General features: G+C 44.0%; 1 protein-coding gene across 1 annotated transcript in view; it reads right to left on the reverse strand.

The window, feature by feature from the left end:
• LOC128685334 (pregnancy zone protein) overlaps nucleotides 1-24,828 on the reverse strand; it is a 446,170-nt gene that overhangs the window by 92,381 nt on the left and 328,961 nt on the right. Inside the window, 1 exon segment of the mRNA XM_070082123.1 lies at nucleotides 7,385-7,595. Within this exon segment, the coding sequence (XP_069938224.1) occupies nucleotides 7,385-7,595 (211 nt within the window).

The raw sequence follows: 24,828 nt of genomic DNA on the forward strand, positions 1-24,828 counted from the left end.
TATGGAGATGTTAATGTACAGCAGTATTCCAGCCTAGAGAGAACAAGTGATTTGAAAAGGATCATCATGGGCTTGGCATCTCTCGTTTTGAAAGTTCTCATTATCCATCCTATCATTTTCTTTGCACGTGCGATCGTGGCACTGTTGTGATCCTTGAAAGTGAGATCCTCAGACATTACTACTCCCAGGTCCCTTACATTATTTTTCCGCTCTATTGTATGGCCGGAGTCAGTAGTATACTCTGTTCTAGTTATTATCTCCTCCAGTTTTCCATAACGGAGTAGTTGGAATTTGTCCTCATTGAACATCATATTGTTTACCGTTGCCCACTGGAAAACTTTGTTTATATCTTCTTGGAGGTTAACCGCGTCCTCAGCAGATGACAGCCTCATGCAGATCCTAGTATCATCCGCAAAGGATGATACGGTGCTGTGGTGTATATCTCTGTTTATGTCTGATATGAGGATAAGGAATAAGATGGGGGCGAGTACTGTGCCTTGTGGAACAGAGCTCTTCACTATGGCAGCCTCCGATTTAACTCTGTTGACCACTACTCTTTGTGTTCGATTTGTTAGGAAGTTGAAGATCCATCTCCCCACTTTCCCAGTTATTCCTTTAGCACGTATTTTATGGGCTATTACGCCATGATCGCATTTGTCAAATGCTTTTGCAAAGTCTGTGTATATTACATCTGCATTCTGATTTTCTTCCAGTGCATCCAAGGCCATGTCATAGTGATCCAGTAGTTGTGAGAGGCAGGAGCGACCTGCCCTGAACCCATGTTGCCCTGGATTGTGCAGATTTTGGGAATCCAGGTGATTTGCAATCCTGCTTCTTAGCACTCTTTCAAAGATTTTTATGATGTGGGACGTCAGAGCTATTGGTCTATAGTTCTTAGCTAATGCTTTGCTGCCACCTTTATGGAGCGGGGCTATATCCGTTGTTTTAAGTGACTGTGGAATTTCACCCATGTCCAAGCTCCTCCTCCATAGTGTACTTAGGGCACGCGAGAGGGGTTTCTTGCAGTTCTTAATGAAAACAGAGTTCCACGAGTCTGGGCCCGGGGCTGAGTGCATAGGCATGTTGTCAATGGCTTTTTCGAAATCTATCGGAGTTAGGGTAATGTCGGAAATCTGGCATACATTTATGGAGTTTTGAGGCTCATTCATGAAGAAATCATTTGGGTCGTCGATCCTCAGACCGATTAGTGGTTCACTAAACACAGAGTCGTACTGGGATTTCAATATTTCACTCATTTCCTTGTTGTCGTCTGTGTAAGTCCCATCCTGTCTGAGTAAGGGCCCGATACTAGATGTGGTATTTGCCTTGTTTTTGGCATATGAAAAGAAATATTTGGAATTTCTTTCAATTTCACTAATAGCTTTAAGCTCCTCCTGCCTCTCCTGGTTCCTGTAAGAGTCATTTAGCTTAAGTTCGATAGTTTCCACTTCCCTGGTCAGCGCCTCCTTTCGTGTATCAGATATTCTAGCACTCCTGAGGAGCTCAGTGACTCTTCGTCGTCTTCTGTAGAGGGAGCGTCTTTTTCTCTCCAGTTTACTCCTGCTCTTCTTCTTTCTTAGGGGAATATGCCTAGAACATGCTTCGGCTACCAGGAAGTTGATCCTTTCAAGGCACTGGTTTGGGTCCATGTCATTTAAGACATCTTCCCAACATGTTTCGTTTAGGACATGGTTTACCTGGTCCCAGTTGATGTTCTTGTTGTTGAAATTGTATTTTGTGAAGACACCTTCACCGGTACATGCATTCTGCTGTTCAGGACCCCTATGCATGTACGTCTGGACTTCGATTAGATTGTGATCGGAATTAGTTGTTTTTGATATTCTTATGTCTCTTATCAGGTCCTCATTATTTGTGAAGATAAGGTCAAGTGTGTTTTCTAGTCTTGTTGGCTCCACTATCTGCTGGCTTAAGGTGTGTTTTTCGCAGAGACTTAGTAGCTCATGTGTGTGTGACCTTTCATCTGCGCTACCTCCGGGGATTGTTTCAGCTATAACATTATTTGCTACATTTTTCCATTTTGTATGCCTTAGGTTGAAATCACCAAGCAGTAAGATGTTTGGGGATGGAGCTGGAAGGTTTTCCAAACAGTAATCGATTTTCAGTAGCTGTTCCTTGAACTGTTGGGAGGTTGTATCTGGTGGCTTGTATACAACCACAATGACTAGGTTTTGGTTCTCGATCTTTATTGATAGAACTTCAACTACCTCATTTGTGGTGTTCAGCAACTCCGTGCAGATAAGGGACTCTTTGACATACAGGCCAACCCCCCCTTGTTGCCTGTTTTTTCTGTCGCATCTAAAAAGGTTGTAACCACTTATCCATATTTCACTGTCAAAGTGATCTTTTGTGTGAGTCTCTGTGAAGGCTGCAAACATTGCATTAGACTCCACTAGAAGTCCACTGATAAAAGGTATTTTGTTGTTGGTGGATGGCTTAAGGCCCTGTATATTAGCAAATATGAACGAGGTTGTATTCTGTGTTTGTTGGGGGGATTTTGTTATTGGCATCAGTAGTTGTAATTCTGGAGGGCCATGGGTGGCCACTGGCTGCGCCTCCAGTCCAACAAGGCTCCAAGGTGGTGGACTATTTTTGTTATTTCCTTCCATTTTCTTTTTTCGTTTCCTGCCACTAAAAAATCACCTGGAGTTGGGTAGTCGTAGCTACTATTGTTTGTCCTGTGGGGTCTGTGCCTCCTGGTCCCTTTTAGATGGTATGCAGGGCACTCGATGTTGTAACACTGCTTCTGGAGGACCGAGGAGTGGCACATTTTTGGGTGAAAGAAAGTACAGGAAGAAGAGCGACACACTCCTTTAGACAGGAGGTCGCTACATTTTTTGGGATGGTCAAAGTTGCATGTCCCATTTTTTTCCCCTGTTATTCCATGCTTACAGATGCCCCAAGCATAATATTTGCACAAATTCACCTTTGGTTGAGAATTGTTGGGAGGTGTGTTGTCAATTTCTGCAGGTTCTGGGACTGCACTATAATCCTCAGTATCCAAGCCAGGGCCACCCCGTCCTGGATTCCATCTACTTTCCCCAGTAGAGGAAGGAGACTCCTCTCCAACATCTGTACTGTGGGCCACGGTCTTGTGCAATGATGGTTGTATATTTACTGTTTTTGTGGTGGTTTGGGTAGTGTCCCTAGGAGAGTCTGGGCTGGCAGTAAGGCTGGGGGCTGGGTCTGGGTCAGCACTGGGGCTGGGGGGTGGGGCTGGGGCTATGACTGTGATGGTTGCAGAAGAGTCTACTCCAGAGGAGGGCTCCTCTACTACATCTGTACTAGGGGATATGGCATTGGTAGCTGTGGAGGAGTCTTTAACTGAATCCAGATTTTCACAATGGCTGGGGGCTGGGTCTGGGTCAGCCCTAAGGCTGGGCACTGAACTAGCTGTTGTTTTTGTTTCCCGTGTTTTTTCTAGTGTGTATCTGCTTATTTTTGGGTCAGTTGTTGTAGACTGGGCATTCTCTGTGTTAGACTTTACTCCTCTCCTATCTTCCCATGCTCTATATATTCCAGGTAGACTATTCAATAGTTCCTCCTTTTTCTCGTGTTTATTGTTTATTAACCTCCTGAGTGCTTTCCTGATATCTATCCATAGTTCCACATCCCTGTTGCAGATCCAGAAACACCTATCTAGATAGATGTCATTTTTGGTTGCAGTGTTTATTCTTGCACAGGTAACATGATGTTTTGAAAAGCAAAGGTTGCATGTGATTCTAGATTGTTTCCCAAGAGCCTTTCCACATGTCCCACAGGTATACTGTACTGCCATCCTGCCTGTATCCTATTTGCAACTGGGTACCACAAGAGCTTGATCTTCACTTTACCTTTCAGCTCTGCACGCAGGTGTGGGTGTTATAGGTCAATACATGGGTATGTGGGATGTAATTAGCATGGAGACTTATTACCCATTAAAAACTTTTATGTTGTATAACATCATATATCATACATCCTACAGCATCTGATTCCTGTCATGATCACTGCTGTTTATCTTGTCCTGGACAGTTATATGTAGTGGTGGTGGCTGGGTTTCGGTGATGAAAGGTAGTTCGGTGGTCAGGAGAATGGGGTATGGGTGCCAGTAGGGGGGGTGAGGACCATCCCTTCTGGTTGGGGTGTCGGAGGGGGAGGGTGGCGAGAGGATTTGGTGGTGGTTTATCCTTTTCCACTATCCAGTCACTGCATGTTCACTGTTTCCCTGCACATCAATCAACTATCTCTTATTTTATTATTTCTACTATGGCTTAATACTTATCCAGTTTGTATCCCCACGTCTCCACTTTGCTTGGTTTGGTGATAAGTGGGTCCATGGTATGGGTACCAGCAGGGAGGGAACAACCCCCGCTGGTTGGGGTACGAAGGGGCGGGGGGAGAGGTGGGGGGATCAGTGGGGTGACCGTAAACTTGAGCAGTTGTTCCCATATAATTACACCATAGCTTACACTAGCACTCGGTTTTAAAGGATTACTCTCATCCACAATTCAGTACACTATATCACTGCCTATTCAAATCCTTTTTCCTCGTTATAACACCTGTACGATAGTTTACATTTCTCTGTCGCCTCTGGCAATAATTTTCCTGGTGAGTGGTCAACCCATATATATATTCCATATATTGTACACTATGTATTGGGTATTACTACGCTAACTTCCCCCTACACTTCTAAGGAAAAGATTATTTCCTGTTTAGTAGAGGTAACGGTCGTATGCTCAATTTATGTATGCTGTGATTCCCTGCACCTCAATGCTACCATCACTCGTTTCATATCTGTTGACTATAGTAGTTACTTATCCGTTATTAACACTTCACTGGACCTCTGGCAATAGTTCGCTAGTGCCAGTCGCTTGTAAGATATTCCCCTTTCTACACTATATTGTAGAGGTAACGGTTGTATGCTCAAATTATGTATGCTGTGATTCCCTGCACCTCAATGCTACCATCACTCGTTTCATATCTTATGACTATAGTAGTTTCTTATCCGTTATTAACACTTCACTGGCCTCTGGCAATAGTTCGCTAGTGCCAGTCGCTTGTAAGATATTCCCCTTTCTACACTATATATTGAACGCTATACTTGGGGATAATTTGGATTACTCTTATCTACAATTTAGTTCACTATGCCACTGCACATATATATCCTTGTCACTCACTATATTACTTATAGATAGATAGATCGATATTCGTTTATTTCCACTTGTGTCGACACCCGGCAATAATTCACTAGTGCTGGTCAGGTCTATTTCCCACGGTAACCGTTTCTCCACCGGCACTCTCTATGTGACACTATAATCACTATTTTCCTATTTAGCGTTCACTGATATTCCTTTTTTGTTTGTTCAAAGGAGTATATGCACTTTATGGTTGCACACGCTTATTTCCCGCATTCTGTTCCCTTCACTGCCATCAAGACACGCAGTTTTTGACGGAGCACAAACGCGCGCGACTGTCCCCTCTGAGGACACTTCAAGAGGGTGAGTAAAGAAAGTTTATAGTGAACATAGATAAAAGTGAGGTGATGAGGGTATAAAACGAATTTGATAAGGAAAAATTGCATTTTACATTGGATGGAGGGATTTTGGAAGAAGTGAATGTATTCAGATATCTGGGAGTAGATTTGTCAACAGATGCATTTATGAAGGACGAGGTTAAAAATAGAATTGATGAAGGAAAAAGGGGGACTGGTGCATTAAGGTGTTTGTTGAGACAATAAACTTCATTCATGGAGGCATAGAAGAGAATGTATGAGAATGTAGTGGTACCAACACTCCTATATGGATGTGAAGCATGAGTTGTAAATGCTGCAGCGAGGAGAAGGCTGGAGGCAGTGGAGTTGTCGTCTCTAAGGGCAATGTTTAGTGTAAATATTATGCAGAGAATTCAAAGTGTGAAATTAGGAGGAGTGGAGTTACAAAAAAGTATTATTCAGAGGGCTAAAGAGGGAGTTATTGAGGTGATTTGGTCATTCAGAGAAGATGGAACAAAATAAAATGACCTGAGGGTGTATAAATCTGTAGAGGAGAGAAGGAGGGGTAAGGAGTCATCCTAGGAAAGGATGGATGAAGGGTTAATAGAGGTTTTGTCTGCAATGGGCCTAGCAATGCAGCAGGCATGTGTGAGTGTGTTAGATAGGAGTGAATGGAGACGATTTTATTTGGAACCTGACGAGCTGTTGGAGTGTGAGCAGGGTAATATTTTGTGAAGGGATTCAGGGAAACTGGTTAGCAGGATTTGAGTCCTGGAAGTGGGAAACACAATGCTTTCACTCTAAAGGAAGGGTTTGGGATACTGGCTGTTTGGAGTGACACATGCACTGCAAGGACAGTGATTATGTTTGAATGATGGTGAAAGTGTTGGATGGTGAAAGTGTTTCTTTTTTGGGTTACCCTCCTTTGGTGGGAGACGCCAGGCGTGTTGAAGAAAAATGTATGCTTGAATTAAATTAGCTCTGAGGCACCTACACCATCGTATGTCCTCGAACCACGGTAGAACACCTAGCTCTGCTCGGTGCGTGATTGTATGGTCCAACAGGTTAGAGCGTCGTGGAATTTTCACTCACCATGAGGCGGGCTAAAACGATACGGGTTCGATTCCCTGGCTAGTCAGTGTTGTTATTGATTAAATACCACTCGTCCCTGGTTACAGTGACGAAAAGGTAAAACTTTGGATTTTGGCTTAAATAAGGCAAGCGAAATTTGCGTATGCAATAATTTCGCAAAAATCATTCTGAACCTAACGAAAGAAATATATTTCAATGTTTATTATTAAATTATTGAAAACTTATCTAAAATGTATTAACTTGGACTAGGCTAAATTAAACTGCGCTTGTTATAATGAGGTTACGTACATTTTCTAAGGTTCTTTTGCTACAAAAATATTTTTTTTATTAACATAAATGAAAAAATATATGTATCTCTAAACGTATAAGAGAAAATTTTAGAGAGGACTTAACATTTCACAGAAAATAAAAAGAAAAAAGAACAAGAAAGTAATTTGTCTATAGTGAGATTTACTTTACTGTTGGCAATTATGTTGCATTTTATGTGGATTACAAAATATAAGATACGGTTTGCAACCAATATAAAAAATGCAAGAGTTCGATCAAACAAATAATATTGGATACGTGACATGAGTTGTAACTAACATTAATTTTATGGGACAGATGACGTGAATCACAATTACAATATGTAAATTAGAAGACAGTGTGCATCTGGAAAATGCTTGCTAGAAAACATGACAAGCAAAACCCGATTGTAAGTCACGAATTTGAAATGAAATATGAACACCGCAACTATTTTTTTCTTCTACCCTTACTCGCAAACTATATTATCCAATATAGAAAACTTAAATGTGGAAGTCTTACGGAAGAACGACGATGTTCCACAGCCAAGTCTCGGGAAAGTTGGTCCTTGGAGCGTCTGTCTGTGTATCACTACCTTCCTTCTCACTAATAGCTGTGTCTGTGGTTGTTGATAGAGGCGGCGAGGGCTTGGGGCGAAGTGCGCCCTCGGCAACAGGCAGAGCACCAACAACACCACCGAACGCCACAGTCTCAATAGAGAAGTGGTAATACTCTGGAAAACGCAATCCATCATTATTTCATTCATTAGTTAATTCATATTCAAACTTAAGGACCCAAAACAATTACGCATTGATAAAAGTTTAACACCCTTACGTTGTTTCTTGATTAGATCTTTAATGCAATGCTTTAACCAATATCCACATTCATGAAACATTAACATTAAATAATATAATAATAATAATAATAATAATAATAATAATAATAATAATAATAATAATAATAATAATAATAATAATAATAATAATAATAAGAAGAAGAAGAAGAAGAAGAAGAAGAAGAAGAAGAAGAAGAAGATGATGATGATGAACAAGAACATAAGAAAGAAGGAACACTGCAGCAGGCCTACTGAACCATGCGAAGCAGGTCCCTGTCCCCCGACGAATTACTAGATGAATTTCGGATGCTGCATGATCCGGGTAAGCATCTCGGATCATGCAGCCATTGATCATGCAGCCATTGATCATGCATCCATTGATATGATGGAACCCTTGGTTCCAGCAAGTCAATGGACGCAAGATCAGTGGATTAATAAACTAAAATATACCATCACGTTAAGACTGAAGCAGCACAGAAACTGAATAATCAGGTTATCAGGGTTGAAGGATCAAGGTATATCGACGAGTACTAAAAAAATATTTAAAAAATGAGAATTTCAGTTTTATAAATTTACAAAATAAAGATAAACTATACCTACCAAAATAAGTCCAACGTTTCTCTAAGCAAGATTTACTAGCATTTAATTTATAAGAAATTGTGGATGTAAATAATTAAGTTTTATTCAATGAATATTATGTAACTTTTACCAAGCATAACCCAATAAAAGTCAGACACTATTTGTTAACTATTGCTGCTCACAACAATTATTCTCCAGTTTGTCACATAGAAACTTACACAGCATAAAATCAGCACTAAAATTTAAAATCGATAACAGGCATTCTCTAGTTAGCGCACAAAATGTGCACCTACTTACTACTACCATTACTTTACTACTACTGCTATTATTTCTTCTACTACTACTATTTCTTCTACTACTACTATTACTTCTACTACTACTGCTACTACTCCTCTTCAAGGGGGGCTCCTTGGCGTGGTGAAGAGGCTCTTGGTCTGAGGAATTAGACCTGTTGGTCTAATTCCTCAGACCGAACCTAATTACCCCCCAATGCCCCGTTCCCTATCCCATCCTCCCCATCCTCCCCTTTTTCCTTTCCTCCTCCTCCTCCCCACCCCTCCCTTTTGCCCTTCCTTTCTGGCCTTTTTTTTTTTTTCCACAGGCACGCTAGTTCCTAGGTAGGGGAAAGGGTACCGGGGTCCATCCCATTCCGTTGAGGTTCTTGGCGGTGGCGTAGTTTGCCGTGGAATCTGGATTGCCTGGGGATGTCCTGATCCCTCTCCGGTATCCCGGAGGGTGGCTTTGGGTGTCTCTCGGGCGACGGGTGTATCTCTGGAAGCCACCTTTCGGATTCCGGGGGTGGTGGCCGAAGGAGGTATGCTTTGTGGCGGATTTCCGGCCGCCCTCTCTTTTGTCCACCGAGGTAGCTCGGCAGATGTGAGGTTGCTATCCCGGATTGCCGGTTTACTGGCATGATGGGTAGAGTATGGCACGGGTTCCATGCTGCATCTGCGCTACTTGCGGTGCTGAGGTCCTCTTGGGTGCTGAGGGAGATTTCTGGCCCTTTCATTCCTCCTAGGAACTATCCCTCCCCAGTCCCCCCTTTTTTTATTGTTTTTTTATTTTTATTTTCTTTCTTCTTTCTTTTTTTTTTCTTAAAAACAAAAAGAAAGAAGTAACCTAACCATGGCAGCCCTAGTCCATGAACCTGCTACCCCCGGGCCACTTCTTGATACCGCACCCCGTTCTGACCCTGCCTCATCTTTGGGCCACTCTTCAGACACTCCTCTTGCCTCTGTACCTCTTGCCGGTGCTGTTTCCTCGCCCGCTTCAGGTACTGAGGCCTCGACTGACTCCTTCGATTTATCTGACCTCTCCCTCGGCGGTGCGGCAATTTTCGAATCGCCGGCCCGTTCCACGTTGGACCAACTCTGGTCCCACGCCTAAACGACAACGACAATTACCTGCTGATGATACTTCTCCACCTTCTCGTTCTTCTCAGAAAAGATCAACACGTCCTTTACTACCTTTCCACGCTCAGTTTCAGACTGCACAATGGACTAAATTCTTCACTTTACGACCGACTTCCTCTACTGCCTATCTTTCTGACCACAGTATTGGCAAGGTACTCCTACGCCATGTTGGTAAAGATATTTCTTTTCATGCTCTTAAGAGCGGTACGCGCATCGTCACCGTACAGAATGCTACCCAGGCTCATGAGCTTTCTCGTCTTTCCCATATCGATACTGTTCCTGTAACTATTGAACAGCATCATTCCCTCAATTCTTGTAGTGGTACCATCATTCTGCCCCATACCATAGTTCAACAAAATTTCCAGACATGTGGCACTGACATTCTTGAACAGCTGGAACTCCAAGATCTCCCAATCCTCAAGGTAGACACTTACGTTCTTCCTGCCCGTGGGCGGAGACGATACCCTAGCAATGTGGCTCGTTTAACTTTTGACAGCCGTGAACTCCCATCCTCAGTTTATGTAGCAGGACATCGGTTACAAGTTCGAAAGGTGATCCCTACACAGCAACAGTGTAGAAATTGCTGGCGATTTGGCCATCCAGCAAAATATTGCAGATCTATCGCCGAATGCCCAGTCTGTGGTGCCGATGACCATTCTAATACGTCTTGCAATCGACCTCCCTCTTGCCTTAATTGTCATGAGGCTCACCCTTCGTACTCTCGCCGTTGTCAAGTCTACTTAAACGAGCGGGAAATCCGTTACCTCAAAGAGGCAGAAGGTCTCCCTTATGCCATGGCAGTTTCTCATCTCCGCCTCCAAGGGAGACTACCTCGTGTTTCTTATTCTGTGTTTCAAAACGTCCCCCCACTTCTGGTATCCCATCTTCTGCACCCACCTCTGTGGTTACCTCTCCCATAGTCACTCCTGTAGCTAATTCTTTTGCTGTTCTCGGCTCAGACGTCCCTACTTCAACGTCTCAGTCTGATCTTGCTTCTTCGTGTTCTCTCTCACAAGCCTCAGTAGCGACGAGATCTCGTATGATACCTCCTCCCAATCGTCCCTCTACTTCTCAAAAGTCAAAAAAAGGTCCGTTAACACCTCCTACCCATCTTCCACCTCCTCATTTTCCCTTCCCTGTCTCTGTACCTGGTTTTCCCCCTCTCACTGGCTCTGTTACAAGTGTAGAGGTTCACCCTCCTCCTCGTACTGTACCTTCCTCCCCTGTTCCCTCCCAAGTTTCTTCCTCTTCGGCCACCTCCCAGGTTTCTGCCTCTTCTGTCCCCTTCCATGCTTCTCCAGTTCCCTCCACTCTTCCGTCCCCCCCTACCTTGGTACAGTCCATTACAGTTCCAATCTTTACTCGTCCTCCCCCTACCATTTCCAATATTGTCTCCCATATGACGTCTCTGAATTCTGAAACACTTGAAGCAATCTCTGAATATACTGCAGAGACCAAACCATCAATGGACACTGATCCACCCTCCGCTCCTTCTCTCTCCTCTACTCTATCTGCGCAACTCCTTTCTTCACAGTGCACCGTTTCTTCGCTGCTTGAACGTTTTCCACTGCCTCCGCATGTGGACTTTTCTAACCCCTCTAGTCCATAGGAACCCTTACCTGCAGATTTCAGGTATCTTTATCATTGCCAATCATGGCCTATTTACAGTGGAATATACGCGGCCTCAGGGGTAATCGGGGTGAGCTTCAGATGTTACTCTCCCAGTTTTCCCCTGTTGGTGTTTGCTTACAGGAACCAAAATTACACTCTGCTGTTATCTCTCCCATCTCAGGCTATAATTTATTGTATCCTTCAGATCCTTTTCCTGATGGGACCTTTAATGAAAGTGCCCTTCTTCTACGCACTGATATTACGTACCATCAGCTATTTGTTCATACTTCGCTGCATTACACAGCAGCCCGTATTCACTTGCATAGGTGGTATACGCTCTGTTCTATATATCTCTCTCCTTCTCGGGCATTATCTATTCCGGATATTGCCTTTCTTGTTTCGTCATTACCACCACCGATTCTGTTACTTGGTGATTTTAATGCCCACCATTTCCTCTGGGGGGGGGTCTCACTGTGATTCCAGTGGCATTCAGTTAGAGGCTTTTCTTGCCACCCACCCCCTCCATGTTTTAAATACAGGTACTCACACCCATTTTGATCCTCGGACTCACACTCTCTCTTGCATCGATCTCTCAGTCTGCTCTTCCTCCACTGCATTAGACTTCACTTGGTCTGTTCTTCCGGACTTACATGACAGCGATCATTTCCCAATCGTTCTTACTTCCCCTTCATATTCACCACCTCTTCGCATACCACGCTGGCAATCTGATCAGGCAAATTGGAACCTTTACTCACACCTAACTGTTTTTAGAGAGGTTCCTTCTTCGTCCTCCATCGATGAGCTTTTACACCTCTTCTCGTCCTCCGTTTTAACCGCAGCTTCTCATTCTATACCCCAAGCTTCGGGCAGGCATTCTCAGAAATGCGTGCCTTGGTGGTCTCCTGCTTGTGCTCGTGCAGTACGTTTGAAACGCGCTGCATGGGGCAGGTACCGGTACAATAGAACCACAGAGAGACTTCTTGAATTTAAGCAGAAGTGTGCAATCGCTCGCCGTGTCATCCGTGACGCTAAACGCACTTGCTGGCGAGATTATGTCTCCATCATCACCTCTGCTTCCTCTATGAGTGCAGTCTGGAAAAAAGTACGAAAACTGAGCGGTAAATATTCTCCTGACCCGGCTCCTGTTCTGCGGGTTGCCGGTGTTGATATAGCAAACCCACTAGATGTTGCCAATGAAATTGGCAATCATCTGGTCCGTATTTCTCAGGGACTCCATCTATGCCCCTCATTTCTTTCCTCAAAGTCTGCCAGAGAGTTATCACCCTTGGACTTTTCTTCTCTCAGAGAAGAACAGTATAATGTGCCTTTTACACTTCAAGAACTGGAGGCAACACTCTCAGCTTGCTGATCATCGGCAGCTGGACCCGACGACATTCATATTCGTATGCTACAACATTTACATCAGTCAGCCCTTGCAGTCCTATTACGCCTTTACAATCTTATTTGGTCACAAGGAGTTCTTCCACAGCTGTGGAAATCCGCCATTGTTCTCCCTTTCCGCAAACCAGGCACTACGGGACATGAAACCTCCCACTATCGTCCCATTGCTCTTACCAGTGCAGTTTGCAAAGTGATGGAACGCCTAGTAAATAGACGTTTAGTGTGGTATTTAGAGACACACAACAGTCTCTCCACTCGTCAATATGGCTTTCGTAAGGGACGTTCTACCATAGACCCCTTACTACGCTTGGATACGTATGTTCGTAATGCCTTTGCGAATAACCACTCGGTTATTGCCATATTTTTTGACCTTGAGAAGGCATATGACACAACTTGGAGGTATAATATTTTAGCCCAAGCCCACTCCTTAGGCCTTCGAGGCAATCTACCGTCCTTCCTTAAGAACTTTTTAACTGACAGGCATTTCCGTGTTTGGGTTAATAATGTGCTCTCCCCGGACTTTATCCAAGCTGAAGGTGTCCCCCAGGGATGTGTTCTGAGCACAACACTTTTTCTCCTTGCTATTAATGATTTGGCCTCTAGTCTTCCATCAAATATTTGGTCATCACTCTATGTTAATGACTTTGCTATTGCCTGTGCAGGCGCTGACTGTCACCTTATTACAGTTTCTCTCCAGCATGCAGTCGACCGTGTTTCCAATTGGGCCACCACACGTGGGTTTAAATTTTCCAGCACTAAAACCAACCAAATTACTTTCACTAGACGCTCTGTCATCTCCTATCATCCTTTGTACCTCTATGGCTCCCGTATCCCTGAACGTGATACAGTCAAGTTTCTGGGCCTCCTCTTTGATCGTAGGTTATCCTGGAAACCTCACATTACCTCTCTGAAGGCAACTTGCCACAGCCGGCTGAACCTCCTTAAAACCCTTGCTCATCTTTCATGGGGAGCTGATCGTCGAACCCTTCTTCGCCTACATTCCACCCTTATCTTATCGAAACTTGATTATGGTGACCAGATCTATTCAGCGGCATCTCCTGCTACTCTCTCTTGCCTTAACCCCATTCATCACCAAGGATTACGTTTATGCCTTGGTGCTTTTCGCTCTTCCCCTGTCGAGAGCCTCTATGCAGAAGCGAACGTTCCATCCATATCCGATCGCCGTGATGCCCATTGCCTTCGCTACTATGTACGCTCTCATGATCTCCGCAATCCTTCCATTTATAGAATGGTCACTGATATTAGTAGACATTATTTGTTCGCCGCCCCTGTTTACTCCATCCCTTCTCTCTTCGCCTTCATTCGCTCTTGTCTTCTCTTCAATTACCACCTTTCTATGTACATGTAGCATCTCACTTTTCCCTACCCCCCTGGGAAGTTCCAGCTGTTCGAGTCTGTTCTTTCTCTCTCCCTTGCTCGAAAGCCCAACTGTCTATGGTCGCTTCCCGCTCTCATTTTCTTGACCACTTTCACTCTCATTCTCATGCCATTGTTGTGTACACAGATGGCTCTAATTCTTCTGACGGCGTAGGATTCGCAGCAGTGTTTCCGGACAGCGTCGTACAAGGGCATTTACTATCTTCGGCTAGTATTTTTACTGCTGAATTGTATGCCATCCTTACAGCACTTATCCGTATTGCATCTATGCCTGTGTCATCATTTGTGGTTGTCTCAGACTCCCTTAGTGCTTTACAGGCTATACAGAAATTTGATACACCTCACCCCTTAGTCCTCCGTATCCAACTTTGGCTACGCCGCATCTTTACCAAGCATAAAGATATTGTTTTTTGTTGGGTCCCTGGTCATGTTGACGTACAGGGCAATGAACAGGCAGACACTGCTGCGCGGTCAGCAGTACATGACCTACCAGTTTCATGTAGAGGTATTCCATTTACGGACTATTTTGCTGCAATATCTTCCCAACTTCACACCCGTTGGCAACAACGTTGGTCTACTATGCTCGGCAACAAACTTCAATCTATTAAACCGAGTATAGGTTACTGGCCGTCTTCTTATCACCAGTGTCGAGGTTGGGAGACTACTCTCTCCCGTCTTCGCATTGGCCATACTCGTCTTACTCATGGATATCTCATGGAGAGGCGCCCTGCTCCTCTCTGTGAGAATTGCCAAGTTCCATTATCAGTCAGCCACATTCTGTTGGACTGCCCACTTTATCAACGAGCATGCAGAATTTACCTCCGTCGTCGTCTTCGCTCTGCTGCTCTCTCTTTACCTTCCCTTCTCGCTGATGGACCCACCTTTCATCCAGACTCTCTCATTGACTTTTTGACAACAACTGACTTACTTCACAAATTCTGATACCTTCAGCCCTTTCTACTTCAATCTCTTGCTACCCCCTACCCCCGTACTATCCCCTGCCCCGCTGTTTTCTGTAACCTACTGATCATCCCTCCTCCCTTCTGCCATCCAATACCCTCGCTTCCTTCCCTACCCTGCAGCGCTGTATAGCCCTTGTGGCTTAGCGCTTCTTTTTGATTATAATAATAATAATAATACTGCTACTACTATTACTTCTACTACTACTATTACTACTACTACTACTACTACTACTACTACTACTACTACTACTATTACTACTACTACTACTACTACTACTACTACTACTACTACTACTATTACTACTACTATAGGTTTCCTGGATATTTGAATTGGGGTCTTTACAATGACAGGTCACCGTCTCAGCAAGTACGTGGCGGCTTGGAGAATGTTATACATGGCGCTACCCTAGTGGTTAGGACGGTGGAATGTCATTTCACAGACCAAGTTCCATTTTAAGAAAATCTTGTGGACTGTTACAAGCCTTCTTTATGTTTTCACTGCTCATGGATGATATATGGAAACGAGAGCTTGATTCTGCCCTGGGTAGCACCACTGTAGGATGCTTACTTAAATTATCAGCTGGGCAACTGTCCATCTCTCCAGTGCAACAGTACAAAACTCCAAGGTTATAGGTCGGATATCCCTCAGTGCCAGTCGTGAGAAAGAAGTGAATAGTTAAACATATTGTCTGCATCGCTATTGGGCCGTGCAGACCTCCTTCGCAAACGCACTTCAGTTCCCTGACAGCAGTAGTGTGAGGTGGTGCTTGTCGCGCCTTTGTCGTCAGACCAGGAGAACTACCATTAGTCAACATGGCGTGCAGTTATAGACGCAGGATTAACACTGTCGGTATTACTACCTAAAATCATCAGAGACACGTATGGAATTCAGGATGGAGAGTTGTACGGCGTAGCATTGAACGGAGCACGAAGATTTTTTGTGAAACTGCTCTCAGCAATGGTTTATGAGTCGTTGGTCAACCGTTTTCAGGACGTAAGTCTTGATGCAACACCAGCTGTGCGTGTGAGGATGATCGATGTATCCAGACATTATACATGGATTAAACTGCGTAATGTCCCCTTTGAGGCGGATGAGACAGATATCAGAAAAGTTTTTGAGGAATACGGAACTGTTCATTTAGCCCAGCATGGTAAGTGGGTGTCGGGTGCCTACACGGGTATGCCGGAGGGCACTTTCAACCTAAAAATGACATTGCGACACCCCATACCGTCTTACGTGTACCTAAAGGAATTCAGGACACAGGTCATGGTGTCATATGCGGGGCAAAGGCGTACATGCCGACTATGTGGGGAATATGATCACATAGCGGCGGAGTGTGGGAAGCGGCAACGAGCTCCTGGCCCAGGGGCGGAGACATCCGCTTCTACATCGGGCGAAGCAGGCGTTGATCAACGATGTGAAGGAGGGCGTGGTCGTCTATGGAGCGAAATAGTGGATGAGGCGTATAAGGCTGGAGGAGAGGGTGAGGCCCTTGACCAGTCACCTGGTCCAGACACACTTCCAGTGGATCGGGTTGAGCAAAAAGTACAGGAGGAAGTGTTGGAACTTGAGGAGGAATTAGCCGAGGTTCTGAAGTCCTTGTCACCGCCTGAGGAGGTGGCTGCTCCTGACAGGGTGGTAGAAGACGAGGTGAAGGCTGTGGTGCATCAAAAACAGAACTATTCGGACGACGGGAGTGACAGCGTGACTGAGGTGTCACCGATATCTTTGCCACTGTGTACAGTGGAGGTAGAGGTACATTGTGAGGCATCCACAGACCAAGCCATGGAGGATGCGCCTGTCACAAGAAAGAGAGCCGCTGCATCGGATTCAGATGATGTCCTAACGCCAGCGCAGAGGACTGGGAAGCAAATATGGGCAGAAGGTGAAGGTAGTGGTGGCCATGACAGGAGGCACCGAAAGTAGGGGGGGGGGAGAGAGGGAAGTGTGCAGGTGACAAGTGGTCCCACACGTTCTGGTGGCCATCGGAAGAGTGAAGAGAGGAGGCAGGGGTGGAAACTTTAATAGGCCTCCGGTGTATGACAGTAAACGTTAATGGTTTGTGTAATAGTGTAAAGAGAGAATGGTTTCGAATGTTTCTGAATATATTTCGAGTGGATGTTGTGTTCATACAGGAGCACAATTTTAAGGAGGGTAGGGTGTTGGAGATGGAGGGGTTTCAGGTGATAACCCTGCCATCTGCCCGTTTGAAAGGGGGGGTGGGTATATTAATTAGGGAGGCGAGCCCGTTTGTTTTGCAGAGAAGTGAGGGGGGGGAGGGGGAAGGATGTTGCGCGTAGATGGTTTGTGGATGGGGAAACGTGTGGCTTTTATTAGCGTATATGCGCCTGCAGAGAATAACGTACAGGTGAAGCAGGAGTTTGTGTGCGAGGACCTTGTGTTTTTTTTCCGTGCATTACCGGAGGTGGCAATAGTAGGAGGTGATTGGAACTGCGTCATTAGGAGGGCTGATGTGGAACCGAAAGGGGCAGGTTATGTGTCGGTGGCCCTACGAGATTTATTGAGGGATATTAGGTTAAGAGACGCATTCGAGGGGGGGGGGGGGGCGTGGGAGACAGAGCATACATTTGTTAGAAGAGGGTATGCAGCGAGGTTAGATAGAGTGTATCTTTCTCACGGGGTTGTAGTGAGAGCTTTCAAAACTGTTGAAGTAGCATGGTCAGATCATAGAGCAGTGTTGGTGGAGGTTGGGTGGGAGGCGCTTGCAGAAATATACAGGAGTTACTGGAAATTAAATATAAGTGCATTGAGTGATGAGGAGGGGTTAGAGGGATTTTCTGTCCTATGGAAGGAGCTTAGCGAGGAGGCACAGGGAGTGGAAGATGTGCAATGGTGGGATTGTGTAGCCAAGGAAAGGATTAGGAAATATTATGTGGGGGTGGGCAAACGTATAAATGATTTAAAATATGGGCTTTCAAATTATCTGGAGGACAGGTTAAGGGGCTGTTATGGGAAGGGGGCTGTGGGGGGCAACTATCCTATGGATGAAATTGTCGAAGTCAAGGGGAGACTGAGGGAGTTACAAAATGAGAGGTTTCAAGCGGTAAGGGTGCAGGCAGGGGTAGAGGAGGTGCTTTGGGGTGACAAACCATCGGCGTGTGTGTTGCGACGTCAAAAACAAAGACAGCAGGTTACAGCTATTCCGAGGTTAGAGGTACACGAGATGGCGGGGGGTTATAGAATGGGTCAGGAGATACTAACTACAAAAGGAATGTGTGCGTATGCGGATAAATGGTATGAAGGGTATTGGACAAGTGGGAAGGTGGGAAATGTGGATTTAGAGAAGGTGTGTGAGTATGTGACGTGTAATTTAGGGAATAGTGATAGAAAGGCTTTAGGGGGGGTAATAACAGAGGAGGAAATAGAGTTGGCTTTAAGGGGAATGAGGAAAGGCAAAGCACCGGGAATAGACGGTCTCCCGGCTGAATTTTATCTCCAACATTGGGAGGTGATAAGGGGTTTCATGGGTAGGTTATTTAATCAGATGAAGGAGAAGGGTGTGATGGGGGACAAGCAAGCAACAGCAGTTGTAGTGTTAGTTCAGAAGGGTAAGGGGCAGCACACCCTCAAGGAGTACCGTGCCATATCTCTGTTATGTGCTGATTATAAGTTGTTCGCTAAAGTCTTGGGTAATCGGTTCAAATGTGTGGTAGGGAGAGTGGTTTCGAAAACGCAGTATGGTTTGCCTGGAAGGTCGATGATTGAGGGTCATGGAATACTGAGAAGTTTTGTGGAGTCAAAAGGGGGGGGAGGGAGGGCGGCGTTGTTGGCTTTAGACTGGCAGGGGGCCTATGACAGGGTGGAAAGAGGAGCATTGGGAGCTATACTTAGGAGGCAGGGTTATGGGGAAGAAATAGTTAATTGGGTAACCACGTTGTACAATGGAGCCAAGATGAGGGTACAGATTAATGGATGCTTGGGGGAGGAGATTGTAATGGGTAGGGGACTTAGGCAGGGGTGTCCCATGTCACAAATGTTGTTTGCGTGCATTCAGGACCCCTTATATAGAATGGTTGAACGTTGTGTATGTGACACGAGTGGAGGTATGGGGAAGGGGGTAGGGAATGTGTGGCCGGGAATAATAGGATACGTAGACGATACAACAGTCCTGGTTCGGGAGGGGATGGCGTTGGGTGTTTTGGATGATGTTGTGCAACAGTTCGGAAATGCAACAGGGATGCAGGTAAATAGAGAGAAGTCAATGATCATGGGGTTGGGTGATTGGGTGGAGGGGGGGGAGATGTAACGTTGTGAGAAAACAAACGGTGTCTTTAAAAATTTGTGGTATCACCTATAAGGATGATTTGGACGCTGCTCGAGAGGAAAACTCGAATAGATTAATGGAAAGGATTCAGGGGCGTCTGGGTGCATTGCGACCTCATCATCTGACTCTCGTGCAACGAGTGATTGTTATAAATGTATTATTGTATAGTAAGGTTTGGCACGTAGCAGCCGTGTTCCCATTAACAGGGACGGCGATTGTGGGAATTCTGAGACGAGTGTTTAACTTTTTGTGGGGTTCAAGGTGCGATTGGCTGAGGAGAGAGGTTGTAATGTTACCTGTGCGCCAGGGTGGGTTGGGGTTGATGGATCTGAGAAGGAGGATTAAATGTGTGTTTCTTAAATGGGAGGTTTTGCGCGAAAGTGTGAGTGGAGGGCAGCTGGGAAAAGTATATGATAGGTTGGGTAAGTTGTATGGTGGTGTGGAGTTGAGGGAATGTGAAACTATTTTGAGGGCTTTGATGTTGGTTAGAGAACCTAGGAAAATTCGAGTAGGGGTTTTGTGTAAGCTGCTTGTAGACAGGATTGTTGTACCAGTTGAGGGATTGTTCCCCATGTACGCATGGAAGAGTATTTGGTATAGGTTTAGCAAGTTGAAGTTAAAGCCTAGGGTAAGGGAGGTAATGTATCGTTTTTTGCATGGCATACTACCGTCGGGGGAGGTTTTAAGAACCAGAGGGGTAATTGTGGGCAGAAGGTGTGGAATCTGTGGGGAGGATGAGACGGCGTTCCATGCAGTATACTTTTGTGGGGGACTGGAGGGTGTTAGGTATTGGTTAAGTAGGGTAGTACAGGGGGTGGGGGGCCGAGGGGTGTCGGTTCTGCGTGCACTAAGCCTGGATGTGGGAGGGTTCGATGAGAGTGTTATAAGAGCTTTGGATTATATAATAGTGGATTATATATATATATATATATATATATATATATATATATATATATATATATATATATATATATATATATATATATATATATATATATACATATCGTGGGTGATGAGGGGGAGGGGGAATTGTGAGGTGCGGAGGCGGGTACTAGCGGTAACGGTTTATCGTACGATGTGTCGTAATAGAGAACTGTATGGGAGGAGGTGGGAAAAGGATTTTTCGGAATGGTATAGAATGTTAACGTTAGGGTTTCTCATCAATCTACGACTTGGGCTGAGTGAGTAAGGGGGGGGGGTTGGGGATTACATACGGGAAGGGGGTTTTCAGGGGGACACAGCGGGGTCGCCTCCTGGGGAGGGGTGAGAGTAAGGTGTATGTGGGTATATGAAGGTGTAGATGAGTGGCATACGTGTATGTAGCATGCAAGTGGGCACAGAAAGCAAAGGTGATATCAAGTAATTACGTAGTACCGAATGGAGAATTCTGTGTTTGATGTGTCAGGATCGTCATGACCTTCTTCATGTATTAAGTGTGAATGGTGTCAAGATTATAGTTTTAAGACCGTGAAGAGCTTTAGGGCTTATGTAGAGTGTGCGTTTATAGCCTTTATTGGGCATATTTTATGTGCGATAATTGTATCGCAATGAGAGGTTATTATATTATGTTTGTGTTGAGTGTTGTGGGTTTTTAGCGAGTGTACTGTCTTTATTTTAGCATTATATAATGTGCTCATCCAGTTGCTGCGAGATGGAACGCTAATGACTTCCATAAATTGTAATGCCTCGTTAATAAGTTTGTAATGGGACAGTATGGTTTAGTCTCAGATTTTATATAATGTGCTCAGGCGTTGGAAGAGGCTGTAGTAATATTTAGTAATATTTGTTAATATTTATTTAGTATAAGGGGTTAATTTTGGGAAGAGCATGTAATTGTTTAACTGAGATTGTGATGTAGGTTATTACTCTGATTATCTCCTGTGAAGGTTGTGAACCTTTGTCATATGTCAGTCATACTATGTTAACTATACAAATCTGAAAGTTGTATATAGTTTATATTTTATATAGTTTATATAGTTAGTTTATATTGTTTATCATAGTATGTTATATAGAAAATTTTGTGAGTGTATATGGGTAACCTCTTTTATGTCAATTACAATGTGTTGTTAATAATTGGTTAGTGTATGTTCTGTAGGATTGAGGATCCTACTGTACCCATTTTATATCTTTATTTAATATCAAGCTGTAAAGTTTTTAAATAAAATATAAAAAAAAAATAGTTAAACAGTCAAGGTTAATGTTTTAGTAGCTGACCTATATTCAGCTGACCAGTGTACAGTGAGAGAATTATAGCAGAAAACGCCAAATATATCTATAAACTCAAGGAAAGTCAGGTTGTAGGTGGCGTTACTCCCCTCAGTGTTTTAAAAATGGCTGAGTCAGCAGAACAGGTCAGGAGACAACAACACGACACAACCCCCGATAAATGGAATTGAGGGGGATTTGGAAGGATAAAACCATGGGTTAAACCTTTCTGATCTACCAGAATGGAAAGGAGTTAGAAGTTAATTGGTGAAGCCAGACTGTGAAGTGAGATGGGAAGGGGAGTGTGTAATAAGGGGTTAACTGTAAGGGTTTTGTGAAGTTTTTTTTTTTTTATATTTTATTTAAAACTTACAATACATTAAATAAATAAAAGTATACAGTATCAGATCTTCAACAGACAACAAATTCTTCAATTGTCTAATCACACTGCAAGTTTTACATAAAAAAATCCCTCATCACCTGTACAGTTCATCCTTCAACACTTTTACTAAATACAAGATTATACAATGTTAGGCTTGACATCAATAACAAAAATTGCAATATGCAGTAATATGTCATATTTACACTTCATGGTGTATATACAAATGGCAAGCACACATGGGTAAGTATATAGACTGTATAATAAAGTGTTATAAAACCAACACACACAATAACACACACACACAAGCACACTCATACACACCAACATAGACATAGGTATTAATAAATCGACGACAAAAACGTCCAAATATAACAAATACGATGTGTTATATTACCTCTCAACAAATAATGTAATCAATTACATGCAATATCAGATATTACATGCAATAAGAAAACACATCAATACAAATACCAATGATTGGTATACAAGAATAAAAAGGGCAAAACTCTTAACGTTCTGCACATACAAAATTTTACATTTTTATTAATGACATCACACTGGAGACTTACATACAACATTGGAGACATACATACAACATTCACAAACACACGACATAAACACACAATTAAACGCAGCTGACCAGCCCGTAAGATTACCCACTGAGCAAACACAAATTATCTCAAATCCTTTAACTCTAATGCTCTGTATGCAGACGGGAAATCTTTCTCCCATCTCCCCTCATATACTAACTGATTTCGACACTTAGTTCTAAGAATTGTTCCCGCTAAAACCCGGATTCTGCTATTACCTTCAACATGTCTCATAGCCCATGACACATAAATATAATCGGCTACGACATACGACACAGCACGTTGTACACAGATGTCAACCCCCCCCACATCAAAAGTCAACGCCCTAATTACAGACAAACCTCCCCCCCCTACCATTCGTAAAACTCTGCTTAACCACGCACGTACTATACCTAAATTTTCACAGAAATACACAACGTGAAACGCTGATTCGTCCTCCCCGCACGCTGAACAACTCCGGTCAACCTCTACACGCCGATTAGACAACACCACCTTGGACGGCAGAATCCCGTGCAAAAATTTAAAAACCACTTCGCGTACTCGAGGAAGGAGATGTAACTGATGAACCCGCTTCCATATATCACACCACGCGTACATGGGGAACATTCCTTCGACTCTCACCTCAACTTTCACCATACCCACTCTTTCCAAAGTACTCAATTTAACTCTCCGCACGTCTCGCATGCACAGTAACACACGTAGCATCGTATCGCACTTGATTACGTCTGCCCGTGTCCACCACCTGCGCAGGTCACGATACATGTCTGTTAAACCACCATGCCTTCCACCCAATCGGAGAAAACGACGTTTCACATAACAAGCAATGACTCGGTCTCTTAAAGGAACAAGACCTAACCCTCCTTGACGCATTGGTGTCTCTACCACCGCTCTTGTGAGCCAGTCGCACCCTGAACCCCACAGAAATCTATAAACTCTATTTAAAAGATGTTTGATATCCCCCTTTATTAGTGGATACAGCGCAGCAACGTGCCAAACTTTACTATAAAGAAGAACATTAATTACTATCGCTCTCTGGTGTAGAGTTAAATGTCGTGGCCTTAGACTATTTAAACGCCTCAAAACGTTATTTACCACCCTCCCCGAATTACATGCCCTCGTCTCATCAACCTCTCTCATATACTGTATACCACATATAGTAACACAGTCAACCACCGTCCACGTCTCTATACCTACCTCCTCCCTCGCCCAATCTCCCAACTTCATAATCTTTGATTTTTCTTTGTTAACTCGCATTCCTGTTGCTCTACCAAATATATCTACAAATCTTCCTACACAACTCAACTGCTCCCTCGTACGTACTAGGACAGTTGTATCATCTACATAACCTACTATTGCAGGTCGATCACTACCCGAACCCCACGACGAATCTACACCCCGCCCACAAACTGTCCAATAAAAAGGGTCCTGCATGCAAGCAAAGAGCATTTGAGACATAGGGCATCCCTGTCGAATGCCTCTATTCAATTTGACTAAGTCTCCTAACTTCCCATTAATTTGTACTCTAAACCCAGCACCATTATACAAAGAGCGAGCCCACATGATGATCTCATTACCAAAACCCTGCCATCTCATAAACTTCCACAGCACATCCCTTTCTACACTATCAAAAGCAGCTTGCCAGTCTAAAGCCAAAACACCACCCCCGCCCCTCGTTCCGCATTCCTCGACAAACTCCCTGATATTCCCATGACCATCATACATTGTCCTACCTGGCACGCCAAACTGACCCTTATGCATTACCTTGTCAAACACTTTCTTAATCCTATTCATTAAAATTTTTGCATATAATTTATAATCGCTACACATTAGTGATATTGGTCGGTAATCCTTAAGTGATACGGGTATGTCACATTTTTTAACTAACACCAAAACCGCCGTACTCTGAGACATACCTAAACGACCCCCTTCCTTCATCGCATTGAGTAAACGTACCAGAAAAGTCCGTATGACCTCCCAATGTTGAATATAAAATTCACATGGAATGCCATCAATACCTGGCGCCTTACCCTTGCACATTCCCTGCAAAGCCTCCCACACCTCAGCTTCAGTTATAGGCCCACCCATGAGAAAGCGATCATTATCATTCAACTCACATCGTACATTCTGCCCCAATTCCCGTATTGCATCCACGCTTACTTCTTTATTTAGCATTTTGATATTAAACCATTTATCAACGTAATAGCTTATTCCTTCAGTTGTTGTTACAACCTGACCCTCACTATACCCTTCAACGCCATCCTGAACCACTAAACTCACGATTTCGGTCGCCTTCCTCCTTTGTGTC

The sequence above is a fragment of the Cherax quadricarinatus genome, chromosome 1, assembly GCF_038502225.1.
Source record: "Cherax quadricarinatus isolate ZL_2023a chromosome 1, ASM3850222v1, whole genome shotgun sequence".
In the NCBI taxonomy this organism is placed as follows: Eukaryota; Metazoa; Arthropoda; class Malacostraca; order Decapoda; family Parastacidae; genus Cherax; species Cherax quadricarinatus.